At 36.0% G+C, this 25314-nt stretch overlaps 1 protein-coding gene across 2 annotated transcripts; it reads left to right on the top strand.

The window, feature by feature from the left end:
* Positions 1-2731: 2731 nt before the first annotated feature.
* Positions 2732-23632, top strand: LOC145784660 (sodium/hydrogen exchanger 9B2-like). Of its 2 annotated transcripts, XM_082596525.1 has the most exons (13): positions 2732-2793; positions 5108-5345; positions 6921-7094; positions 11237-11379; positions 13469-13596; positions 14056-14192; positions 14550-14759; positions 17809-17930; positions 18115-18255; positions 20224-20320; positions 20519-20667; positions 21249-21326; positions 22841-23632. In XM_082596525.1, exons 2-13 carry the CDS (start codon positions 5108-5110, stop codon positions 23165-23167), a joined length of 1944 nt encoding a protein of 647 aa, XP_082452651.1. In that variant the 5' UTR covers positions 2732-2793; the 3' UTR covers positions 23168-23632. The 2 variants fall into 2 exon arrangements, with proteins under 2 accessions (XP_082452651.1, XP_082452652.1); XM_082596526.1 differs by lacking the exon at positions 2732-2793 and having other exon boundaries at positions 5313-5326; positions 22841-23629.
* The last annotated feature ends 1682 nt before the right edge of the window (positions 23633-25314 follow it).

Below are 25314 nucleotides of genomic sequence, written 5' to 3' on the forward strand. Positions count from 1 at the left end.
TCTACTTCAAACTTTTGGCTACGCACATTTCATTTCTTGATGTGTCCGCAGAGATGTCTTTAAATACAAATCGCCACCTTAGCATTAACATCTATATTCAACAGTAGGCTATAGACTAGTCGTTAAGGGGTGATAAAGAGCTATCACAGTTAAAAGATATTTTTTATGATAAATTTTTCTTTTTACTGTGTTTGCATCAGACCAATAGGTCCATATTTACGACAAACATGCAAAAAACAAAGCAAAAACAGACAATACAAGTAATAATCACAATAACCCAGTTAACAGATAATGATACATAAGATTACAGATAACTAATAGCCTATAAATAACAGATAACAAAACAGCAAGCACTTCATAATTTTCGTAAAATAAAATATAGTTTTGTGTAAGTTACATAAAACCATAGGGCCCAATTAACCATGATGCACACGAGGCACAGGCCTCAGGCCCTCTGGTTTTGAGGCCCCCAATTTTTTTTACATTAGTACCGTAGGCGTCAATACTTTCATAGGTTACAAGGAACCATTAATAAACTCTGCTAGTTCAAATTCAAAGTGTATATTTTGCTAGTGTTTCCAATATAAAATTGAAATGTGCTCAATTTCCAATCTGTTAGAGAGACTTTTCGTCCAATAATTTTTGTAACAAGTATAAGAGTGTTCGTACTGTTAGAAAGTTGTAGGTAAATTGGCTAAATTAATATTTATGAAGTTATAGTTTGCTTGCACTACCGGTATTTGTTAGCCCATATTTCATCATTTGCAGAGACTACATGACATTTCCAATAGCGATTGCCAATAGAGGCCCCTAAACTTAGCTGTGCTGTTAAATGTATTTTTTCTCTTGCAATGATTTTCTGAAACTATTTCCAAAGATAAGCGATAGCATACCGTTGTAACGAGTTTCTACCTTTTAGTGTAGCACCTATTTAATTTGTTTCATGTTGATTGCAGTTTACTTTTTATGTTGTTGGATAAGATTCTTTGTTAATTCCGTTTGGTGTTTTATCACCTGAGAATGGTGGTGTGAGAAACCACGTGATGTATAATTTAGGTAATACCCAAAGTTTAACTTTGAATGGGACACAAGCCATATTTTTTTGTCATGTGACAAACAAGATATAGCCTACTGTAATTAATAACTTGCAAACAAAATATGCTAACAAAAAATAAATTATAATCTGTTAGCATTACTCTAAGGCTCTAAGCAATGCACACCAACGGGATCATGCAGCAATAAACTGCCATTTTTATGAGACCCTATAAAATACAATTGATCAATTCCAATAAAATCAAAAGCCAAAACAAGACCTGCTTAGAGTAACTAGACCTCTTCTTTACCTTCTCTTTGTAAGAGCATTTCTGGTTTGACAAAATGTACTAATTTATTATGTGCAGGCAATAAAAAATCAAACAACTGCTATCAAATAATAATCTGCTGAAACATACCAATTTCGGAAAAATGTATTATCAAACTTTTTGTCTGTCAAGAGTTCTGAAAACATACCTGGTTCAGTGGTTCATCTCATGGCAAATGATGCCAATAAAACGTATAAGGTCAATTAAACTATCATGACGCAGCCGCATCTAGAAATAACACATTCGGAGCCATTTGCAACGTTTCTGGTAGACCAGACCTGGAATCGGAACATCTGTGTTTTCGAAGCGTCCAAGTTCAAAAGTAGTCCACATCCTGCAGCCTACTATCGTGTCGAGACTATGGCCTACTGGATCTACTATCTACAACAGTAAAATGTATTTATATGTATTAAAATGTATTGTATTGTATTGTATTATTGTATTGTATTGTATTGTATTGTATTGTATTTATTGTATTAAATTACATTGTATCAAAATGTATTATTTTCGCATTGCAAGAAAGAATGTTTGCTCAACCGAAAACCGTATAAAAAATACATTGTTACAATTTTATCAGGTGTTAAGGTTGTACGATCACTAAAATTGCAGGGCTAGGCCTAGGCCTACAGGTTGTGCGCTCAAAAATGTATTGTAGGCTACTGTAGAGTAGCTTCTGATGGAAAATCAATTGACAGATATTAATTTATATGGATTATCCAGAAAAACAAGATAAACAATTTTCCTCAAAGGAAACTTATAATAAAATTGCAATTAGGCTTAGCTCAATTACGAAAAGGAAAATGAAGGTTCAAGGCTCTATTTCAGTTAAAAATTCTAATTGTTTAGTAGGATTAGCTTACTGTGTAAAAGTAGGTAAACGTTTTATTTGTAATAAACATAACAAATACTTTGTGAAGTTTTTTGTATATACTGTACTTTTGTACATGCATTAAAAAATACATTAATAATATAAGTATATTGATGGTTGAATCATGTAAAAAATAACAGGTTAAAAGTAATATAGGAAGTAAAAAGAAAAACAAAATTCAACTGTTTTTTTTCAAATTTTAGATTGTGCCATAGAAGTGCATAATTCGCAGTGAACAAATTGTAAAGTACGGTATTCTACCGCACTTTTAAACAGATTAATAGGTATATCTCAAACGTTGTAAACTTGAAAATTTTCTTGCGAGAAAATGTTTGCAAGGAACTTGCAAATATTGCTAGGTGATGTTATAGGCCTACAAATAGAGCCAGGAGTATTGACACATTGTGACTCATAAAGCAATGGCAGAAAGTTTATATAAGCTGGCGGGGGTGATGATTTTATCATTTGCGGCCGGTTTTCATTTCAAGTACCGAAAACGTCTCATAGTCACTGAGAATTTAAATCAAGAAAACGCTTTTAAAGTTTCTTCTTCAATAAAAGACAGTAAGTTCTACATTTAACTTTGAATGTTATAAAACTGCACATTACTTTTTTTAAATGTTTTGTTAGTTTTCTTTTAATTTTATATTTTTAGTATTTAATAGAAAACAAAATTACATTTTAAAATCAAGTCAGTTTCTATTATTAAAATCAGCGCCACATGAAATACTTTGAAAAGTTATCAACAAAATCTGACATTGGTAGGCTAATCTTTATTTAATTTTTGATTAATTAACAATCAAATTGTGCTGAAATATTTTTTCTTGAATATGTCAGCACAATTTGAACGTTTGAGAAAATCGTTTTCATACTTTTTTCCGTACAGCACAACAATAAATAATACAGAAAATGAAGAATCTTCTGACAGGTGTCAAACCCACAACAATGCTTGATATGAACGACTCGGTTACATGTCTTGTAATGCAAACGAATTTATTTGCACACGAGTCAATTCAATGATATATAGCTAAAAATCGATTTCGATCAGCTAGAAGCCAGATCATCTTCAGTTAAGCTTATTCAAATAGAACATTCTATTTGAATAAGCTTAGCTGAAGATGATCTAGCTTCTAGCTGATCGAAATCGATTTTTAGCTATAAATGATTGAACTGACTCGTGTGAAAATAAATTTCTTTGCATCACAATAAATAATACGTTGCCTATATACATACTACGGAATACCGTGAGGAGTGTAGTGTTGGCACTACGACGATGATGATGAAATATATCACTATGTGCGCAACGGGCTTATTCTTCTCTCTTTTTCTTCTAATTTTTGACGCTATGCAACTAAAAAGAATCTATCGTGCAACTTTTGTTTTATTTCTTCCTTTTTTTTCGAACTTTTGTGACAAACAAAGAAAACGACCAACTTTATTTCGACCAAACTAAAAACTGATGAATTTTTCTCAACGTAGTCAAAAAATGAAACGTGTAACTTACAAAAAATGTGAGATCATCTGAAGGCAAGCGCGAGACTAATTTAGTTTCTCGCGCGGGCTTGCGGGGATCGAAGCCAAACGTCACACCAGCCCTCCCCCAGATGAACCATGTGAATATCCAAACAAAAATGGTGAATCGACAAAAGATGAATGAAGTACAAAATAATGCAATACATAAAAAAGCGACAATAACATAACAACTGAAGATCACCTAAACGTTGTTCAAACTAGGATTTGTACAAGGCATAACATGACTCCATCCGTAAGATTTCTGTTAAGAAACCTCTGAAATTCATCGGACAGCAATTCGCTATGAAATTTACCAACTTAGCTCATAGTATCAGGTGTGCTGTGTGTAATGTTGTTAAATACTTATACTTAAATACTTATCCTCAAGTATTTGCTTTCAATTCCATCAAACCTCTCGCACATGTCTGAGGGTCCCTCGAATGCTTTTATTTGTCAGCTCAGATCTCATCGGCCACAAATCCATTCTTTCTGGATGTGCCACAGCGATCTGGAATTATAAATCTGACTGGTGTGACGCCGCCAGGATTGTTATTCAATCCTGCCAGTACATAAGTGTAGAAAGGAATCTGTGCGGGGTAGAGGAAAGCGTTTTAAATATATATGAAGTATAATTAACAGTATTTACTTATGTATGCTAACAACAACACCCTGAATGACATGCAGAAGCGATACTAACGAATTTATCAACAAAACTGCACTCAAGATAAAAAAATATACCCGCTTGCATCCGTAAGTTTAGTTTGAGATTTTTTGTTTACAAACTGCAGTACAATAAATATTCAGTTTATATGTTCTCTTCTCCTTTGTGAGTCCTTCTTTCTTCTTAAAATGAATTGACTGGAAAATCGTCTCTTTGTTAGAACTTTCCTTTGAAATTGTTTGTCCATCTTCCTCTGCTTCGTTGAAGTATTTACGGTTGTTCAATGTAGTTTCTATAACGTTAAAAAATTGTAATCACGTCCAAAAGATCACGTCGAGGTCACCAAATGTGCGCAACGGGCTTGTTCTTCTCTCTTTTCTTTCTTCTAAGCTTTGACGCTATGCCACTAAAAAGAAACTATGGTGCAACTTTTGTTTTATTTCTTCCTTTTTTTTCGAACTTTTGTGACAAATCAAGAAAACGACCAACTTTATTTCGACTAAACTAAAAACTGATGAACTTTTCTCAACGTAGTCAAAAAATGAAACGTGTAACTTACAAAAAATGTCAGATCATCTGAAGGCAAGCGCGAGACTAATTTAGTTTCTCGCGCGGGCTTGCGGTGATACAACTATGTCAACAAAGTCTGCAGCCACCTAGCATGAAAGCAAAGCAATTAACCTTAACTAATTAAAAATAATCCAGATGACTTCAAGAGCATCCTCAGCTGCCGCTTTGCCTCGAATCGATTCAGGCATCGACTTTTCAAGCGATGATGGTGGGACGTCGCAGGAAGATAACGGTTTGAAAACCATGGTGACCTCCTTCTCTAATCTTCCTAAGTCGTCTACTACGGATGTGTCCAATAATCAAGAAGCAAAGAAAACTTGGAAGCAGAAGTATTGGCCTCCAAGAGGATGGGCTGTAAAGTGGTTGACGTGGTGTGAGTAACATAAAAAAATAAAAGTAGCCTGATAATTTTCAAAATAGCCTAAATAAGAAACTCTGCAAATACAATTTTTTATTTTCTTAATTAAAAAAATAAGCAAATGTTAAAATCATTGAATTTTATTTCATTATTTAAAATTTTTTATATTAAGCTTATATTATTATGTTAATTTAATCAAATATAGTTATTACTATCTGAAGCCTTTACAAATTGTTTCACCTAACGGATCATCAGAAGGTCTGCAAAAACATGCAAAAAAAGTAATGAATCGATAATTCCTGAAAATATATTAAATATTACAACTGTAATTTAATCTGCAAAAAAACCCTTTAAACCTGTACTTCCTGAAAAGATATTAAATATTATAACCGTAATCCAATCTGCAGAAAAAAAAACTCAGAATTACTAAGGGCTACCTACATCCATTACTACAAAGTTTCAATTAATTTGTCCATCTGGAAACCAAGCAACTTGATGGCAACCTCTATGACATCACAAAAAAGCAAAATGCAGTTTGATGATCAATGCAACTTGTAGTAATCTGAACAAAATAAATGGAAATTGTTTGTTTAAAAACCTGTAAAAATTAAATGAGATTTATAACCTGTAAGAATCAAATGAAATTTAATTTTTTCAAAATTATAACCTGTGAAAATCACAAAGAATTGTGCTGATGTAACCTGTAGTAACCTGAACAAATGAAATGAAATCTGTTTCTAAACCTGTGAAAATTAAATGAGATTTATAACCTGTAAAAACCAAATGAAATTTTTTTTTTTTTTTTTTAAATAACCTGTGAAAAGCAAAAGGAATTTATTTTATTTTGAAGTACTTGAGTTTAAATTTGTTTCTATGACGACATTTACCCACCAGTTCGGAACGCTTGTTCAAAAGGTGGCCACTATCAGCCTTCAGAATGGCCAGCTTTTCAGCCAAACATAGGCCACAATTATTACGACCACCTCCACTATAAGGCCGAGCACAGCTGTGGATGGACCAAGTTATTTTAGGATCAACACCCTTGTCCTTAAGGTCCCAAACTGCCTTAGATAGTTCGGTGCTGTTTCGTTAAATTAGACCTATCATTGAAGGTACATTTATGGTTGGAAAAACGTTTTTTAAAAGTAGTTTCACAACAACCAATGTAATTAAGGACCTTGGGGCCGTTATCAATGGTAGCTTTGTAAACAACGGCCTTCTGCAAGCATTGCCCATTCAAAGGACAATCTGGCTTCACCCTGCAATTGCAACCAGGCTGCGATGGTTCATTATCAGTCTGCAATATTGCTTTATTGTGGGAGGATATGATGCTTGCAACATTAATTTATATATACATTTATTTATTTATAATAATACACTATTTCAAACCGTTGTGTTGTCTGTTAGGCCTACTTTTATATATATGTTTGTTATTTTTCTCTAAACCAGCAACCCGCCTTAACAGCTTAACAGCCTTTTTAAACTTTTAGCTGATACAATTAGGCTGTGTGGAATCTTGTTTGGATGATAGAAATACAGGCTGAATTGCTAGAGAAGAGAAACGATTACAAATGTTTCTTGTATTTTCAGTTCTTGTCCTTGCTGCTGTATACGGTGGGATATGGTCTGTATTCCCTGAATGGATGGAACCGAATAACAGCATGTTTGGCCTGGTTCTCACCATTCTACTGTGCATAGCTGCGGAACAACTTGTTGTGAAAATTCCCACCCCGAAAGGATTGCCACCATTGCCTCCACTGCTTGGTTAGTGTGATACACAAACTCAATAAATTGTTAGAAAGGGTAGATTAATCATTAGAGAGACTTGGGGCCAGTAAAATGACTTGTTTTTGTGCTTTTGTAGCAGATTCTTGACGTCTAGCTATCTCGAAAGCAACTATCATACACAAACAGATAAATTTATTTGAATCTCAGTCAGTAGCCTACTCAGACTTCAACATAAACTAGCAACGTAAACGCCCGTGCACATCGCTGCAGTACAAAAACGATTGAACTTATTATTGGGACTCGAGTTGGAATTGGAATGCCATAACGCTGTCAAGAAAGCGTAACTTATTTAACGGCCAATTAAGAGGTCATGGAAAACTCGTAAGGCAAATGCCAACACAAAGTACAAACTTGGGTAAGTTTCCACAAAAGTTAATGGTATAAAAGCACGTTGCCAATGTTACAGTTTTAGTTTTATAAAAAAAAAAATTAAAAAGCAAAATCCCACAGTTTTAGGTAAATTCTTATAATAGATCATTTTTTTATTGTTTTTTTTTTTGATTTGTGTTGATTTGCTGTTTCATTGCATAAAATCAAACACAAAAAACAAAATTTTCAAGTATTTTAGATCAGGGGTCACCAACCTTTTTTGCATGCGGGCCACTTTGGCACTTAGGAGAGCTGTGGCGGGCCGCCCTAATAAAATTTTAGGTAGGTTGACTCTTATGCTCGAAAATAACGGATTTCGTACTCAGTATCCAGCGTTACATGTTGTTAATATTTATCTTAGAATACCGCAGAAACAAAATTAACCGAACAACGCTACTGCCAGGCCAAGCTCCTTTAACAACACTTTTGACTTCTTTAACAATACCTAATAAACGAGGCCAATGCCCAATAAACGCTTATGGAAATCATCGAAAAAACGTTTCTATCGTAACTCATGAACAGTGTTCCCTCTAAAAAAGCATATGAGTTGATTTTTAATCCTTTTTGTGAGAGTCTATAAAACCCTCTTTCCTTGATTGTTAAACAAATGTCACTTGCTGTGCTTATCAGCATGGCAAGAATTGTTGATTAACAACATTTTGCAGTACTAAGCTAAATATTTTCATAATACCAGAAAAAGTTTTTAAATTTATATATATATAATATTTTCCAATTTATTATAAATTGAGTTGGCACACCGACCTATTTTGCCAACAAAACTTGCATAAAGGAACACTGCTCGTGAAACACAACAACGGTGAAACGCACACTAGTGTTTACAGGACATTTACAAACAATAAGCAACCCTATGCTCACAGACATTTTTGAGATTCGAAAACAGACGTTTTAATCAACCACTGAGACAGCGTGGCTGGACAACGCATTGGAATAACTTTAAGCTACCCCCACCTAGAACTACAATATGATTGGTCGGTTGGTGGAATCGTATGCAAAGCGAAAATATGCTTCAAGGAAATTATTTTTTGCCTTCATGCGGTTTAACTCCTCAAGAAAAGTATTTTGGTTATGCTTGTGCGCTGATACCTTTCGCGGGCCGCACATAACAGCGTGGCGGGCCGCATGCGGCCCGCGGGCCGTCAGTTGGTTACCCCTGTTTTAGATTACTAAAAGTGGCACTAACTAATTAAGTAGCCTAATCATTCAAACCATTTTAAATCACTTTTGGAGAAAGGAAAATTTGGCGGTTAGAGTTAAATTACGAGGACAGGAAGGCGTGAAAGCCTATTTTTATGTCCATCTTCAAATAGCCTTTATCATTTACTTTCTTGCCAAGACGCAACTGCGCAGTGCTGGCGTAAATATGCAAAATGGCGCCCATGGCAAAGTTTAGATGTGCGCCCTTTTTAACAACTTAAATTAAATATTGCATACAAAGATGGAACTGCTATTTTGGAATCATCAAATGCAGGCATTAGCACACAAGTCTTTTATTAACAAATCACGAAGAAAATAAATGTGTTGTTACCATTTTATTACGTTCAAATTCAAAGGCTTCTCACTGCGGAGCTAATCGATTTGATAGAATGCTGCGCTTTGTGCCTTCTTTCCAAGTTATTTCCCACATCAAAACTAGCTAACGCGGCTTCCTCTTTGTTTTTCATCTGACGTTGTGACTGTAGCCTATTAACAAGTAAATTATTGGACATAATCGGACAGAAGTTGGTTATGATCTTCTAGTTAGCCTATTATTGTTTGCTAATGTCGTTGGTTTGTCGTGTGTAGGCCTATCGTTATTGTCAATTGTTTGCTAGTGTCTCATCATCATCAGTCGTTAACTCCGCCTGCGGCAGATTGCGCATCAACATGGCTTATTTGTTTCCAAGAGTGGCGATTTTGAGCCAACTCGCCCAGTGTCGTCAAGTGGAGTCCGGTCCATGATTGAATGTTGTCTTGCCATCGTTTTGGTTGTCTGCCACGTTTTCTTTTTCCTTCTACTTTGCCTTCTGTGCAAACTTTGCTGATTCCGAATTGTGATCTTTTAGTGTGGCCGAACAGTTTTACTGGTCTTGCTGGTCTTGTTTTAAATACAGATTAGGCCCTACCGCTACAAACCAATTAAAGCGAAGAACCTGCTTGACTTTTCAGCTTCTGCTGCTTGCAAATTTCGTCTCTTTCCGCCGTTAGCCCCACTTTCCTGTTTCTTTGTATTGGTTTGTTTCATGGTCTGCTTTTATAATTATTTGGAATTAAAAAGGGCACGTAAAAGTTAAATTAAGAAAATAGACTTGGTCTATTATTATTGTAGCCTACATGTATATAGGCCTACATGGACAAAATGTTTTCATAGTCTTTTACGTATAGGCCTACTTAAAATTCATCTCAATAGAGCGCTGTGTTGATGCAACCGGCGGTGACCGATCTAGCCTTTAGATACGAGTATTTTTGTTGGATAACTATGGATTAAAATAAAACGACCCAAGTCCGGCAGATTTTTTCAAAACTAATAGGCTATTAATTAATTTAATTTGTCGCCGACAGTTGTTGGCGTGTCGACGGGTTTTGTGACCGTTGGGTTGTGTGCTAACTATAACAGATTGAAAAAACTGATAGCGAATCATTCCCAATCTAAATATTGGTGTTTTCTACTGCGAATTGCGTTCATTTTATCCGTTTGATAACTTGAGGAAGTTAGATAAAAGTACGGTACTGTATATTCATAAAGCACAGCTTGTGAAGTTGAGAATGAATCTCAAAACCAGGGGCTCAAAACTTATCAGACTGACTGCTAGAAGTGGTAGGCAGCACCAGCACAGCACCTAAAAATAAATCATACTTAGCCTAATTCTTGGTCTCAAAATTTCATACAATCATGCTTATAGGCTTAATAATACCTTAATGCTAATTTTTTCCTAGAACAGACTGAGTGCTCTGGTCAGGACAAATTGAAGTGATGCAACAAATTAGATTTAAATAAATTCTTATACTATAAAAATGAATAAGTAAGTTCTGGTGCTACTTCTAAGCTCCAACTAATGGCTGCTTAGAGACTTTACTAAACTTCCAATTGTTTCAGACTGAACTCCAAATGAGCCAGGAGAGGCACAATGTTGCTTTTGCAAAGTCACAATTCCATTGTTTAACAATGGCTACAGTGAAAGAGAGACTCCTTTTTGATCTTGTATTGTATTGGACGCAAATTAGATTTTGAAGAAAGTATAAGCCGCAAATTTTAACTTTTACCAACCGATTTTAGCGCCCTTATCAATGTGGTGCCTATGGCTTGAACCCTGCTTGCCATACCCTAGGTACGCTACTGCAACTGTGCTCTCTGAATGAATGCCAAACTTGTGTAAGCTACTTTCGACTTTCGAGTGATGGATAAACAATCTAGCCACCTGCCACCGAAAGTTTTTGAGCTGATAAAAGTTCTTTACATTTTTTTAAATGTTTATGCAACGATTCAAATGCAAACACAAACACGGAACAAGTAATTAACGTAGAAATTAATTAACGAAAACGATTTTGTTGAGCAGTTGAAGTTTTAATCCTTTAATTTAAAGAATTAAAATACTTTTCTTAAACACGGTGATATCCTCTGGTAGGCCATGTAGTCTATTCCTTTACTCTCGTAGGCTACACACTATAAAATTCGGTACAAACTTACATTTCTAAAATGTGTTTTGAATAGGCATTACACTCATATTCTAAAATCAACAACTAATGTTTAGCTTCACTGTTAATGGGTTTGGCGTTGAGAAATATTCCTGGGATCAACGTTGCTGCTTATATTGATGATGAAGTGAGCAGTACTCTCCGCGAGATGGCGCTAACTGTTATCCTTACTCGAGCGGGACTCGAAATTGAACCGGAAGTAAGTTTTATTTTTATTTTTTTTCATTGAAAGAAATGTTTTATTGTTCTCTTTAATTAAGCTTTGTGATTTTACATAATGTGGTTTCAATTACTTTCACTCTTACAGAATGACAGCTTACCAAAACTATTGAACATCTTAGCTCGCTATAGAATGTTTTCTTCACCTTAGCACCATTGCGAGAGTAATTATGAGAACAAGAAGCTTCTGTTGTTTGCAACCGTTTTGTTGAAAATTTCTCCTTTGACAGATAAACGTTGACATACAGAAATGCTACTGTACCTTTCAACTAAAACTTTTGCGTTGAAATAAAATGGCAGACCATTCAAACTTTTTCCAATCTAAACGCACGGAAACCTAAAAGAATTCTTGCAGTAACACATTAAGAGATGCTTTACTTCCGGCGAGTGCAGAAGTACGTCATAAATTATTCGGAAAAGAAATGCTCTGGCCATCAATTGTTCTTGCAAAATTTGCTAATTGGGCGTTTTGTCTGGAAAGCACTAATTAATTTGAGGTCCTAGCAGTTTGTACTCTGCATGCTGCAATGTTAGATTAACAAGTTGAAAAATATGCTACATTTAAATGGATACCCGTCATACTTTTTTGATAAAATATTAAAAGCTTTTTTGGATACGAAACCGAAAGATAAACCCGAAGAAGACGATTTTAGCTACTTTTTTGATGTGCCATTCTTGGGAAAAGATTCGGTAAGATTTTCAAAAAGTCTAGCTAAAATTGTCAAAAAGAAATTTGATTGTGACATTTACCCTGTGTATAGAACGTTCAAAGTAGGCAGATATTTCCAGCTGAAGTCGCCTACGCCCTTTGCTCTATGTTCTAATGTCGTTTATAAATTCAGCTGTTTGCGTGATGCAAGCCTGACATACATCGGTATGTCAACAAGACATTTATCGACTAGAGCTGGGGAACACCTCAATTTGAATTCTGTACAGAAAAGCGCAATTAAAGATCACATTTTCTCATGTACAGAATGTCAAAACAACGTTTCTATCAAGCAATTTGAGATCATGTCCAGAGGCAGGTCTGAGTATCAATATAAGATCTTGGAAACCTTGTACATAAAACGTCACAATCCACTTTTGAACAGATAATTGTATGCTGCGGTTGTCTTTCTTGCTCTCTGTATTTTAAAATTAGTTTTTTTGCACCTTGCCTTTCTACCATATCATGGGATCTGTTTAAGACCTTTTGATGCAGTTGCCTTTGATTCTCGTGGAGCCTATCGTTGAGTTTGAGCTAGTCAGAAGTACTGTGCAGTTTTTGTCTTTTCCTGTTTATAGATTTAGTTAACCATTGTATTTTATTCAGATGTAGTTAAGTTGTATGTATATTATTCCTGAAGAGGACATCTTGTGATGTCGAAAACGTTCGGTACTTGATTTGTTGCGTAGTTTTGTGTTTTTTGTAAATATAATAATCTTTAGGCTAATATGTTAAACTTGGTAACGTTGCTCGGCTTCGGATGCCTATGGTTCATTGTTAGATTTATTGAACAGCAACCATCAGACCAGAGCAAGCGTTATTTGATGAAATTATAAATCAAAGTTTAAAAATATATAGCCTTGGCAACAATGGTTTTCGTACTTTCTAATTTGCCAAACTCAGGTTAAAAATTCTTAAGTAAATGTTTGCTTTTTGTCGCAAAGTTTAATTAAGCAGAATTGCAATGATGAAGAGACAAGTTCTTCTTTGCTCCATCCACCATCATTGTATTAGCCTACAAAGGACTAAGCAAACACTTACGTACAAATAGTCGTGACAATGTGATAAAAGAAAAAAAAACGAAACCTCCACACACCGCTTCGTTTCTGCGACATCGTGTTTCCCTTCGCTGTGTCAACGTATGAGCTGCCTCAAAGTTCATTAGTGCCTCAAAGTCCGCACTAATGGGGAAACTTTGTAAATGTACACCAAGTCTTATGAAATATCAACACGCTACTTTTGGTCAATAACCTATGACATGTCACCGGATACATTAAAAATCACAAGATTGCAACTAATACTTAACTCAAAGAAATCCATGTAGTGCAAGAAACAATTATTGTAATGTCATAATGTTACGCAGGCGATGAAGAAAGTGAAGTGGGCTGTCGTGAGATTAGCTTTTACACCGTGCTTAGTCGAAACCGCTCTCATTGGTGTCTTTGGACACTTGATTCTTGGTTTTCCATGGGTCTGGAGCTTCATGATGGGGTAAGAGACGGAAATCTTCTTCATGATGAGGATCTTCATGTTCAAACAGCAGAGTTTCACTAAAATCGTTCTATAAATGCTAAAATTTTTAAATACTTTTGATTTATCCAGGCTTACACGGTGCCTATGATAAACAAAGTTTAAATAAATTGACAAAAGCAAGGAAGTCAATCTTCGTTTCTATCTTCAGGGAACTTCTGATGTAAAATTAATTTTCTCAAGTTAATACCATGCTCTAGGTAGGCGTCAACTGGTGCCTTTTCAAGCGTTAGTCACACCTTTCTAACTTGAGTAATAAAGTCATTCTAATGTCTCTAAACCTTTATTCTAGTTTCTTGATGCAAGAAATAATTAAAATAAATTAAAGAAATTATATTGGCTGCAAAATCTGATTGTTTTTATTTACTGATGACTCTCCAACCTATTTGTAGGCTACTTCACCTAAATAACTTTTCACAGTTTCGTGATCGCAGCGGTCTCTCCTGCGGTTGTTGTACCTTCTCTCATCATCCTTCAAAACGTCGGCTATGGAGTTGAAAAAGGAGTCCCATCTTTGGTGATGGCTGCATCCGGGATTGACGATGTACTTGCTATTGGTAAGAAGAGTTTTTAATCTCACCTCCTCTCGATGAGGATTCGATGTTAGGTTTTCTGGCAATGTATAGATAGAATGGATGCTGCATCATCATCTGTATAAAACATATATTTCATATTCCTTTTTAGTGAGTTGTGCGAAACTATGAGTATTACTCTCATTAAAAGTTACGAAAGTAACATTTTTTACGAAAAAATATTCAGACAGGTTTTTGTAGATAAAATGCATCAAAATAGATCTAAATGGAATTTTTTTTGTGTATTTAGAAATCATACCCGTTGGACATAATTAACCTCAATGGCACTACACGGACAAAAATCGTAATTCATCTTAGTAACAGCATAGTCTTTCATTCCAGCTGGATTCACGGTACTCCTTGGAATAGCGATTCCAACCGGACTCGAGGATGAGATTGTTGATATTGTCGCAATGATGTTTGGTTTTGGTTCATCTCAGGACTCACCTTTGGATGTTACCACGCCCGACAACTTTGCTCTTAATTCGACAATGGATTACAATTACACAACCCCTCAGATGAATTACACAGTTACTGACATGCAAAGTACAAGTATGAAAAAATGTTAAATGTTTTATTTTTCTCCTGTTTAGTTTAGTTGTTTCATGGCCACCTGGAGATGATGATTGATTGATTGATAGATGCGGCCTGATTTGTCACATTTTGCAGATTTTTATTACCACTACTGCTAGTGTCTGACTGACATTTTCTGTGATGTTTTTTTCTTTTTGCTGTCTCTTTATGATATAAAAGCTTCTGTTGCCTTGGGGAAGCAGTGGCAAATGAGAAAAAGTAAGTTGAAAAACGCTGAATCAGACTGTTATTAAAAATTACCAGTCTGACTACAATTTTTGAAATCAAATTGTCTTTGTTTTTTAACATCTGAGGATGTTAAAACCTATTGTGTCATCTGGGGAAAGCAGTAGGCTTAAAGAAGGCGTACAAATATAATTTTTAGAAAACTTCATTCAAACAGTCGCCAAAAGTTGGAAAAATCTGCAAATTTCTGCAATTTCTGAAATTTCAACAAATCAGGCCGTATCTCTAAGCAGGGCCTATGAGAGAAATTTTCACTAGGGGTACGAAGAGTCATTCCGGCCCCCCTCTCACTTCGGGCTCCCTTTGTCTTTGGAAAAACGCGTGATGTTTGCTTAGGCGTATTGCACACCATACAACATGTTACTGCAGAATTGGTCATCTGTGCGCAATAATTGCATTAGGCTGCAATAAAACTATTAAGTTATTTAGTGTTTTGTGTTGTGCATATAATGTGATCTGTCCCTCGCCAATTTGTGTATCCTGCATTGAATTCGTGTGTCAGTTGTTGATGGTGCTGTTGAGAGGTGTCGTTTGTACAGCTTTAATGCAAAATTTTCAAAATCATTCATTTATTTCTCTTAGATGTAGCCTATAATTAGTCCTGATGAGGACACTATGATGTGGTGTCGAAAACGTTGGATTTAGTAGTTTTTTTTGTGGTTTTAGTAAAAAATGTTTAATCCACTAACGGCTCTCTACCAAAGCTCAAACATAACATCTTGTAAAAACATCATCAAATTAATCGTCTGACCAATAAGCTTTCTTCATTAACTTTTGTATTCACCACATGCCCAGCACTACAAGAGGTGAACGAAGTTACTTTTTTTTGACTCCCGCTCCGCTCCTGCTCCAAAAGTATTGACTCCTGCTCTTGTTCCAACTTCGAAATTCATTTTGAAGTGAGATAAGCGTGAAGCTACCTTTTTAAATAATTTTCAAAAAACACAAAAAAAGCTCAAAAACACCTGAGATTTTTAGAAAAAGTCCGGGTTTTTCTCAACCCTGCTGTTGCTACCCTATGTCCTCCCACCCCCGGACAGGAGAAAAACCAACTTTTACTATTTAATTCAGGGTGCTTTTAACAGAAAATTTTTGCACGTAAAGCATTAAATCACCACTTTGGGCCCCTAATTTGCGGGCATTCCGCCCAGTTACTTTTCCGTGCCCTTTTGCAACATTATGGGCCCTCCAGGGCTAAAGAATAAGAACTTTTATGCTTGAATTTAGTCGTTTAAAATGGTTTTAACCAACATTTTTCCGCGTAAAGTACAAAATCACAATTTCGGGCCCCCCAACAATCACAGGCCTGGGCCCTTGGTACGCCGTACCCTCCGTACCCCCCCTCTCATTGGCCCTGTCTTTAGGTAGCCACGGTTGTTTGTATTAATTTGTTATAATAAAGTAAAAGTAGGGTGTATCAAGTATGAACGTTTTAAAAAAAAATTACCACAGTAGACCCACTGATGCTAATATTTCATTAACTACTGTACATTTAATGCGTGTGCAAACCTAAACCACAGTTCGATTAAAATCATAATACAATATCCACAGTGGTGTAGCCAAGGGGAGGGGGGTTGGGGGTTTCACCCCCCCGTTCTCCCCCGTTGTCACGCGTGTGACCTCACGATATTGAGAATGATACTACTAATTCGACATGTTAAAGCAATTATGGTGCTTAAACTTTTAAAATGAGTAAGAACTTGTGTGTCATATGCTTTATAATTCGTATGACCTTTCATATAGCAGTGGGTGACCGCTCTACAACTGTTCAGTATCCATAGTCTGCAGCTAACTCGTGCAGTCTATGGAAACACCGTTATACAAAATTTGAATAATATGTAAAAATCAAGTAACTTCATTGTCTCAAAGCTTTTTGTCTGACACTCCTTAAGGTGTATGACGTCTATGACGTTACATTTTCTAAATTTTGGGGTAACTTTAAAGCATAAAAGTTAGTGATTACCGGAATAAAATCGTTTTTTGGATCAACCAAAAATAAGGAGAAAATTGATAAATAATAAAACTGTAATAATCTCGCAAAAAAAGCAATCAACCAAGTCTCTAAAACCAAGTTTGCCTAATTTTAAAACGAAACTGCATTAAAAGAGCGAATTTAGCCAATACCAAACAATCAAATATCTCAGCCAGGAATTAGCAACAAGAAAACATAGAAACTTAGCTTTATTTCCGAAAAATGTCGAAGAAACCATGATCATATCCTTTTGTTATGCCACCGGACAGCACCATTTTAAATAAATATTCATACCCACGCTTTTTTTGAAAATGCTCTCAGAAATCACCAAATTCAAAGTAATTTTTCAAAAATTTCTGGGGGAGGCCCCCCACACCCTCCGTCGCTGGGTGTCGCTTTCGACAAACGCGCTGTCGGGCTTCGCCCGCCGGCGTCAAACCCCCCCTTTCAAAATTCCTGGCTACGCTACTGAACATCCAACCCTGCAACAAGCCTGCTTTTCACTTTCTCTGCTATGTTTTTTTTTTTCTAAATAAAGTGGAATTGTGTTAATGCTGCCTCATGACTTCAGGAGTCCAGTGTTCATAACTCTTGCTTTAAAATTTGTAAGCACAAAGTTTGCAAGGGAACTTGAATTGGTAACAACTTAGAATTTGAACTTGGTAACAATACGTTTGCAAGGGAACTTAAATTTGTGTTTATTGCTTCTATGAAGCTTGAATTGCTTTAGATTAGAACAAAGATTGAACTGTATTTGATTGGTTTATCCAGTTCCCTACTCAGTAATTAAAGCGAATTGTTTTCTCACAGTTCCAAGCACGATTGGCAAAGATATTGTTTTTGCGATCATCCAAGTTATTATTGGAGTGGTGTCTGGGTTGGTTTTAGGCTTCTTTATTTCTTATGTGCCACATCGCAACATGAAATACAAGGTATGTACTTGCAAAAATGGCTTATTAATTATACACCAATTCTAAAAGTAAATTCGTTATAAATCACGCATCAAGTTATTTAACTTTTCGTATACTTTTGCTTACATTTTAAATTTAGTGAAAAATCTGTAGCCTATATATTACGTTTTTGTGACAGTTCAATGGCTAAAACTAACACGTTTAGAGCTTCTGTCGAGGGGCGTTGCTTCTCCTAATTGGGATTCTTTTCGTATTTGGCACCGCAGTGTGGGGAATCCCCGGTTCTGGTGCTCTCTGTGCACTCATAACGTCCTTCACAGCTTCCCTGCATTGGAAAGAAGAAGCGGTAAGTTGAATGCTCTCCGCCATTGGCAAGTTAGAGCGTAACTTATTATGAAATAATAGGCTAAATCGCCCTTTGCAAGCTTAATCTAGTAACGTGGCTCGTTGTTTCATGTTTTGCCTCAAAGTGAAGCATTTGCATCAAAAAAGAGACCATGGAGACCGTTCTAGCTTCGCCTGTTCTCGATCTAAAAATTTGTTACGCTACTAAAATGTACTTTTTGCAAAAATGTATTGCCAAAAAAAAAATTAAATTAAACTATAAAACATCAAACCTACTTACAAAATTGTAAGCGTTGTTGCCTGTAACGTAGGATAGTCCCATATAGCCACCTAGCTTCTTTTTCTTGTTTCAAGCTCAGTAAGCTAAACGTCACAGTAAAGTATGAGTTTTGTTAGGAGTGTGTTGTGTGTTTTCTCCCCATACAATTTTGTTAAATGTTTTGATGTTAACTCGACTTGGTGTCGAACCAGGTCCACCGTTGCAGAGATGAACACCCAATGCACAATGTCAAGGGCACAGGTCAAGGGTCAGGAGTAAACAATGTAAATCTAGTCAAAATGATTTAAAGATGAAATGCGACAGACATTCCAACATAAATTCTCTATTTACAATGGCCAAAGTTTCTTTTTATTTTTAATATTTATGGAATAATTGTAAATATTGAGATTTAGGGTTTAGCGACCTTGTCAACTCAGTTTACAAAATATTATGGCAGTTTGTTTATTTTTCTGACGTGATATCGTAACTTACAACATCAGAAAGGTTATTTGTGAATTATGAATCGTGTTTCTTGCGATAATCGAGAAACAATTTGTCAACAAACTTTACGAAATATTTTAATATGCCATTAATCTTTCGTTTACTTTTGTTTCATTGCGTCAATTCCGAACTTACAAAGTTGAAACATTATTTGCGGATTAGAATGATTTCTTACAGTACGATGAATCAAACTTTAACAATTGTGGGCTAGCAAACACGGCCGGCTAGTTGCAAGCAAACATATGCTGGTATTAACTTAACGCCAAAGCCTGAGAACTACCGCACTGGACAATTTATTATGGTTTTTTTTTGGACAATTAATTGTAATGGTGGCCCAAAGCAAAGAAGCTGCCATTCTACACAATCGGTATTCAACAGCTCCACAATGTGACGTCACAAAAACTCAACTGAACTGTTGGCATTGTAGTAGAGACTTGCGCCATTATGACGTCACAATCCGGCATTATTACGTGATGTTGAATACCGATGTTGGAGAATTGCAGCTTCTTTGCTTTGAACCACCATTACATTTATTGTAGTGCTCTCAGTTATCGAAAAAATCTGAAATTTGCTGTAAAATTGTCCAAAAAAAATAAAATCCATAATAAATTGTCCAGTACTGTAAACTGACAAGATCGACTAATTTGGATAAACTTGCAATATGACGTTTGTTACGTCACGTTTGCATGAGACGTCATAAAAAGACTCGTGCGACGACGTTTCTGGAAAATGATAAAACAGTACTAAACGATTATTATATTTGAAGGATAAAAAGTCCATTTTTATAAATAAATATCTAATTCTAACGCATTTACAAGTAATGCAAGTCGTGGAACAAGGTACAACTATCCCAATAAATGTCCTAATTATTAACTTGAGAACAAGTTTTTTCATGTCAATTGTTTTGGCGCCATGCCCAGTTGCACACACTTGTGTTTAGTTTAAGTTTGAATCAGAGATCTCTTCGCGTTATCACCTGTGCTTGGAAGATGTCGAATCTATTATATATGCCCTGAAAAATATTACAGTATCTCTCAAACTTTAGAACAGTTCATTAATATATTTTCTAAATTTGCATCTAGCAGTTTCTGGGGCCTAACATCTTGCAAAGTTTCGTGTAAATTTCTTGAAATCTTGCAATTTTTTCTCTGCGTTGAGTGAACAAGTTTTCATTGCAGCTTATTTCCAATCCCATTCTTTTGCTTTCAGAAACCGTTGGCTGAAGCTTGGCATTATATGTGGGCTGTCTTCCAGCCTATACTGTTTGGACTTACTGGAGCTCTAGTTGATGTTAGGCTAATGGACGGTAAGTCTTCCCATATTAATTGCAATAAAATGCTTTTTACCAAAGATGTTATGACATGAACATACATATGTTATGTACTTAGCTATAAAAACATAGGCTACTCTGACTTTCTAAAAACTTTACAAGACGGAGGTGTTTTAACTTTTAAGCAATCGAAACAAATGATGAAAGGCTTACACAGTATTGTTTTATTTACAGCTGAAACAGTAGGACTTGGATTGGCAACCCTTGGTATTGCTTTGATAGGCCGATTAATTACTAGCACATCTGTAACATTTGGTCTTAATTTCAATCTTAAAGAAAAGCTTTTTGTTTCCGTGGCATGGATACCAAAAGGAACAGTGCAGGTTTGTTTGCGTTGTTTACTTCGTTTCCATTGTTTTGTTTTGTTTATTTTTCGTTTGTCTTGATTGATTGATTGAATCTTTATCCTCGGACTGGGAAAGCTTCTTGCAGAGCTTAATCCTGGTAGTTTCACATGCTTGTAGAGACTTTGAATCACTGACGCAGGGCCGGTCACCGAGATTGACAGAGTGAAGTTTCCGATTGTTGAAGTGTTGTTGCCGGGGAATTACTCCATTCACTAGGTGCCGCTGAATGCAGAGCAGTCCTTAACGTGCGTTGCTCAAGCGCACCCCCGAGAGTCGCACCAGTGCCGCTTGATCTTGAAGATTCTTCGTTCCAGAAGTGACGCGTTCACCAATTGAGCTATCGGGGCGGACTTCTACTTTCCGTGTATAGTGTCACTAAATAAAAAATATTATTATTATTAGCCTACAATCGAGGCAAAGACAAAACTAATTTGTTCAATGTCGCTTACTCCAGGTTTATTATTATAGTTTCCTTCAGCGTTTCGACTCCTCTTTGCATATCACTCATTAAGGTATTGCTTTTGCAAGTCAATTTATAGTCTGCACTCTTGTTTTAGGCTGCTCTTGGTTCTGTTGCATTGGAGGAAGCGAAAAGATTGAATAGACCACCAGAAGAAATTCATTACGGCGAGCAGGTATGTTGATCAGTTCCAATATTTGGCACTTGAAGTATATTTGCAATCTATCCTTTGCAAACAATTTTAAATCGATTGGTCCTTGTCAGGGCCGTTGAGAGAATAATTAGGGCCGGTGCCAATGAGATCCTTAGTCTCAAAATCAGGAAACTTCTTAGAAAAATGCATTACATCCAAATTGGTAGTGGTTCCTTCAAGTTCTCGGATCCTTTGAATATATGACGTGTCTTTAATATCATCCCGGCCCTGCCATCAAATTGATCCCTGAGCCCTCCTGTAAACGACACTTGTCATTGTAAATAAGATGATACTTCATTAAAAAGCTTATGTCCCGTGGTTTACTTGGAGGAAGAGTAAAAATTGAACCGCTTCCACTACTCGCTGTGTTAGATGGATAGCATAATCAGCAATGGTATAGCAAATTTCTTTTGGCAAAAAGTAGTACGATCTGCATTATTCTAATCAGAAAGATAAGATGATACAGACATTTGCTTGATAGTCTGTTGAAAAACATAGCTTTAAAAAACGTTATATGACTCTAGTATGCTAAGATATTTAACGTGTCCTTAACTTTTAGACCCTTACTTTTATACCCGGGCCCGGGTATAAAAGTAATCCCTGGACCCTCTTGTTAACGGCACTGGTCCTTGCAGATAAGATGATACCTAAAAAGCTTTGCCTCGTGTTTTAATACTGAGAAGGAGAGTAAAAATTGAACCGCTTCCACTGCTCGCTGTATTAGATAGCATATCTAATAGCACAAATAGCAAATTCTCAGATTTCTTTTGCAAAAGATAGTATACGACCTGTATTATTTTAATGAGGAAGATAAATTGATACAAACATTTTCTTGATAGTCTTTTAAGAAACATAGCTTTAAATGACGTTAAATGACTCTAGTATGCTAAGATATTCAATGCTTTTATAGCCTGATTTGTATTAACCAGTTTATGACACTATCAATGCAGTGAAGTTGTTCTATTTATTTCCATTTCTTTATCATTTTTTTTTCAATAGTGGACAGCAAATAGCTCATCTCTGAACACTTGGCTTTGTAAACAACACCTTACAAAATAACTGCATTAATGATTTAATTCGGTTATGCGTCAATTCAAAGCCGATAATTCAAAGCGGTCATTTCAAAGCCGATAATTTATTTACGATAAAGACAATAACCCTAACACCAACCCTATCCCTAACCTTAACCCAGGGGTCTCTGAAGAACATAGATTTTTTCTTTAGAGATCCCTGCCTTAAAATTTCGTCGTTGAATCATCGGCTTTGAATTGTCGACTTTGAATTGTCGGCTCTGAATTGTCTGCTTTGAATATTGTCGTGATACCATTTAATTCGTGGTATGAGTATGGTTCAGCTTCAATTTCGCATTCAGTGACTGTTTTTGGTGTAACAAGTAAGTAGAGTAGGACCAAGAATATCGCAAGTTTTTCAGGGAAAGAATTGTAGCTAACAAGTTATGATACCAATTTTTGAAAATGTTTACATAAATTGTTTAGATTCTTGTTCTTGCTGTCTTGATCACTCTAATCACAGCTCCTATTGGTGGATTTGGAATAGCTTTTGCTGGGCCGAGACTCCTGTCCAATACGTCCGAAAACTCTCTAAATCCCAAAGACAATGAAGCCTACATAGGAACTACCAAGGAGGACGACTCATCCAGTGACAGCACTAGTTTTCACGACGAGAGTCGAAAAAGCTCATGGAATGGTAGTCATTCGGTGGATTTTGAAGTAAAAATTAAAAACCCTTCGCTTGATCGAATAGAGGAGGAAGATGATAGTGGAAGTGAAGAAGCAATTTATCAAAATGTTTCTGCTTTGTGACAATGTGCAAACCATTGACTTTTGAGAAACTTCGCATGTAAAAAATGTGCATTTGTGGCATAGGGTTAGGTGCCTAACCTGCCGAGCCGAAGACATAGCCTAGCTTTAAGCATCGACTACTGTATTTAAAAGGGCTTCCACCTTCGAAAATCAATTGCACTTCTTATATTTGTATTTATTCAACAATGTATCGAAAAGCACTTCTATTACCGCATTTCTTATCTTCACTGTTAATCAAAAAGGTCAACAACAGTTATTGTTGTAGCCTACTTGATGTAATTGCTGGTGTTACAATTTGGCTACAAACAGGCTAAGTTCAAATGTAATTTTTTGCATTTTTTGTATTTCAAACACTTTTTATCCAATGATATGCAACGAATAAGAATACAAACAATAAAGATAATTTTGTTTTGATCATCTTTTTAAAATCCACTGGTTTTTAAAATCGATTTATTGACTTTCTCCCATGAAGCATCAACGCCTCGTCGAAACGACATAAAACTAAACTTGTCAAACATATGTTTGTTCAACACTTGTCCGAAGCATTTATTAACCACAAGTTAAATAGCGCAAAGGGCATCCCACTTCAGTTGTAGTGTTCTAGGCCTATATCTGCAGAAAATGGCGGGACGAAAGCAACCCTGAACTGAAGAAAAGTTCTAAAAATCTGAAAAACGTGTGTCCTCATCAGGAATTAAATCTGTGATAACTTATAGCTACATGGAATGAAAAATCGTAAGATAAATTTGACTTTTCACTAAAGTTTAAGGACATCCTGGACTGAAAGCACAAACTGAACAAATGATACAAGAATGATTACAAGTAAATTATGCGGTGGGAAACAGATCACATCATGAAGTGTAAACTACAGGCATTGGACAAAACAATTAGAACACACACAAAAGGAACGATGAGCCACAGGCGAATAACTGCCAGTTGAGAGATGGATTGTTACGTTTGATTCTTGAGGCTTCCATGATCTTAGTCTAAAAATCAGATCTGCCTCGAATAAAACAAAATAAAGTAAATACTACTTTACAAGAAAATTAGTTTTCCAACACAAGTGTCCCTTCGATAGATCAGTTGGTAGAGCTGTGGATTGTAGTGGTATGATTCCCAGAAATTCATAAGTCACTGGTTCAAATCCGATTCGAAGGAAGCTTTTTATTAATTTTAAATGCATGTGGTTTGTAGATGGAAAGTTTTGGACAGTGTGGCTTTATGATCGAATAGGCAGTGTTGTACGAGTCAATGAAATAAATTGACGGTGTCAGCGTCAGCGCAAATTGCCTAAAAACTTTACGGCGTAAAGTACTGCGTCAGCTCTTGAGAAATTGACGCGCCAACGTCAGCGCTAATTTCTAGCACTGTTTTACCCAGGGTCTCATAAAACAGAAGTATTTCAACCAAGTTTATGCTACCAATAGCTATGAATAAAGAGCAGGTGTTATGTTTTGAGACTTCATTGTAATTAGCTGCTTAGCTTAACCCAGTGCCGGTCTTTGGGGTGTGCAAACCGTACGATTGCACAGGGCCCGCAAATTAGGGGGCCCGCAATTTACTCAGAAAATGCAGTAATTTTTGTCATGTCCAATGGGAAGAATTCAATTCGATTCCTAAGCAAGTACCGGTATCCTTGAAGTCAGTTGCGGCTTTAGGGTGAGGCCAGTGCTGAGATTGTCGCGTCGGGCCACCTTTACATGCTTTTAGGCCCCACGACATTTCACCATGTGCCAAATAGTTAACATTGCAGTGTGACAACAGAATTTTGTTTTGTGGCAATTGCATTTAAATAGAATACCTGTTACTTTCTATACAAAACCATTGTTATTATGCCATATATATGATATGTAGTTTTAAAACTAATTATTTAAAGGGCCCGGATTTTTAAAACGCCATGTATTGAATCACTTAATATTCTATGAATTCAGGAAACTTCACTCTTGTGAAAATTTAAATGCATGTTACTTCCAGTATTAAACTATCATTATTATATGCCCTATGCATGTAATTTTTAAAACCTAATATTGAGGGGCCCAGGTTTTTTCAAAACGCCATGTAGGCTACCAAATGTTTAACATTGCTCAGTGACAACAGAAACCAAAACAATACAGTACATTTTGGTAAGTATACTAATATATTTCCTG

The sequence above is a fragment of the Aplidium turbinatum genome, chromosome 15, assembly GCF_918807975.1.
Source record: "Aplidium turbinatum chromosome 15, kaAplTurb1.1, whole genome shotgun sequence".
NCBI classification, from domain to species: domain Eukaryota; kingdom Metazoa; phylum Chordata; class Ascidiacea; order Aplousobranchia; family Polyclinidae; genus Aplidium; species Aplidium turbinatum.

Excerpts from the sequence above, each read along its gene's own strand:
- LOC145784660 (XM_082596525.1), top strand. The coding sequence starts at position 5,108 with ATGACTTCAAGAGCATCCTCAGCTGCCGCTTTGCCTCGAATCGATTCA. Across the intron at positions 14,193-14,549 it reads TGACGATGTACTTGCTATTG|CTGGATTCACGGTACTCCTT; the intron begins GTAAGAAGAGTT and ends CTTTCATTCCAG. Across the intron at positions 20,668-21,248 it reads TACCAAAAGGAACAGTGCAG|GCTGCTCTTGGTTCTGTTGC; the intron begins GTTTGTTTGCGT and ends CTCTTGTTTTAG.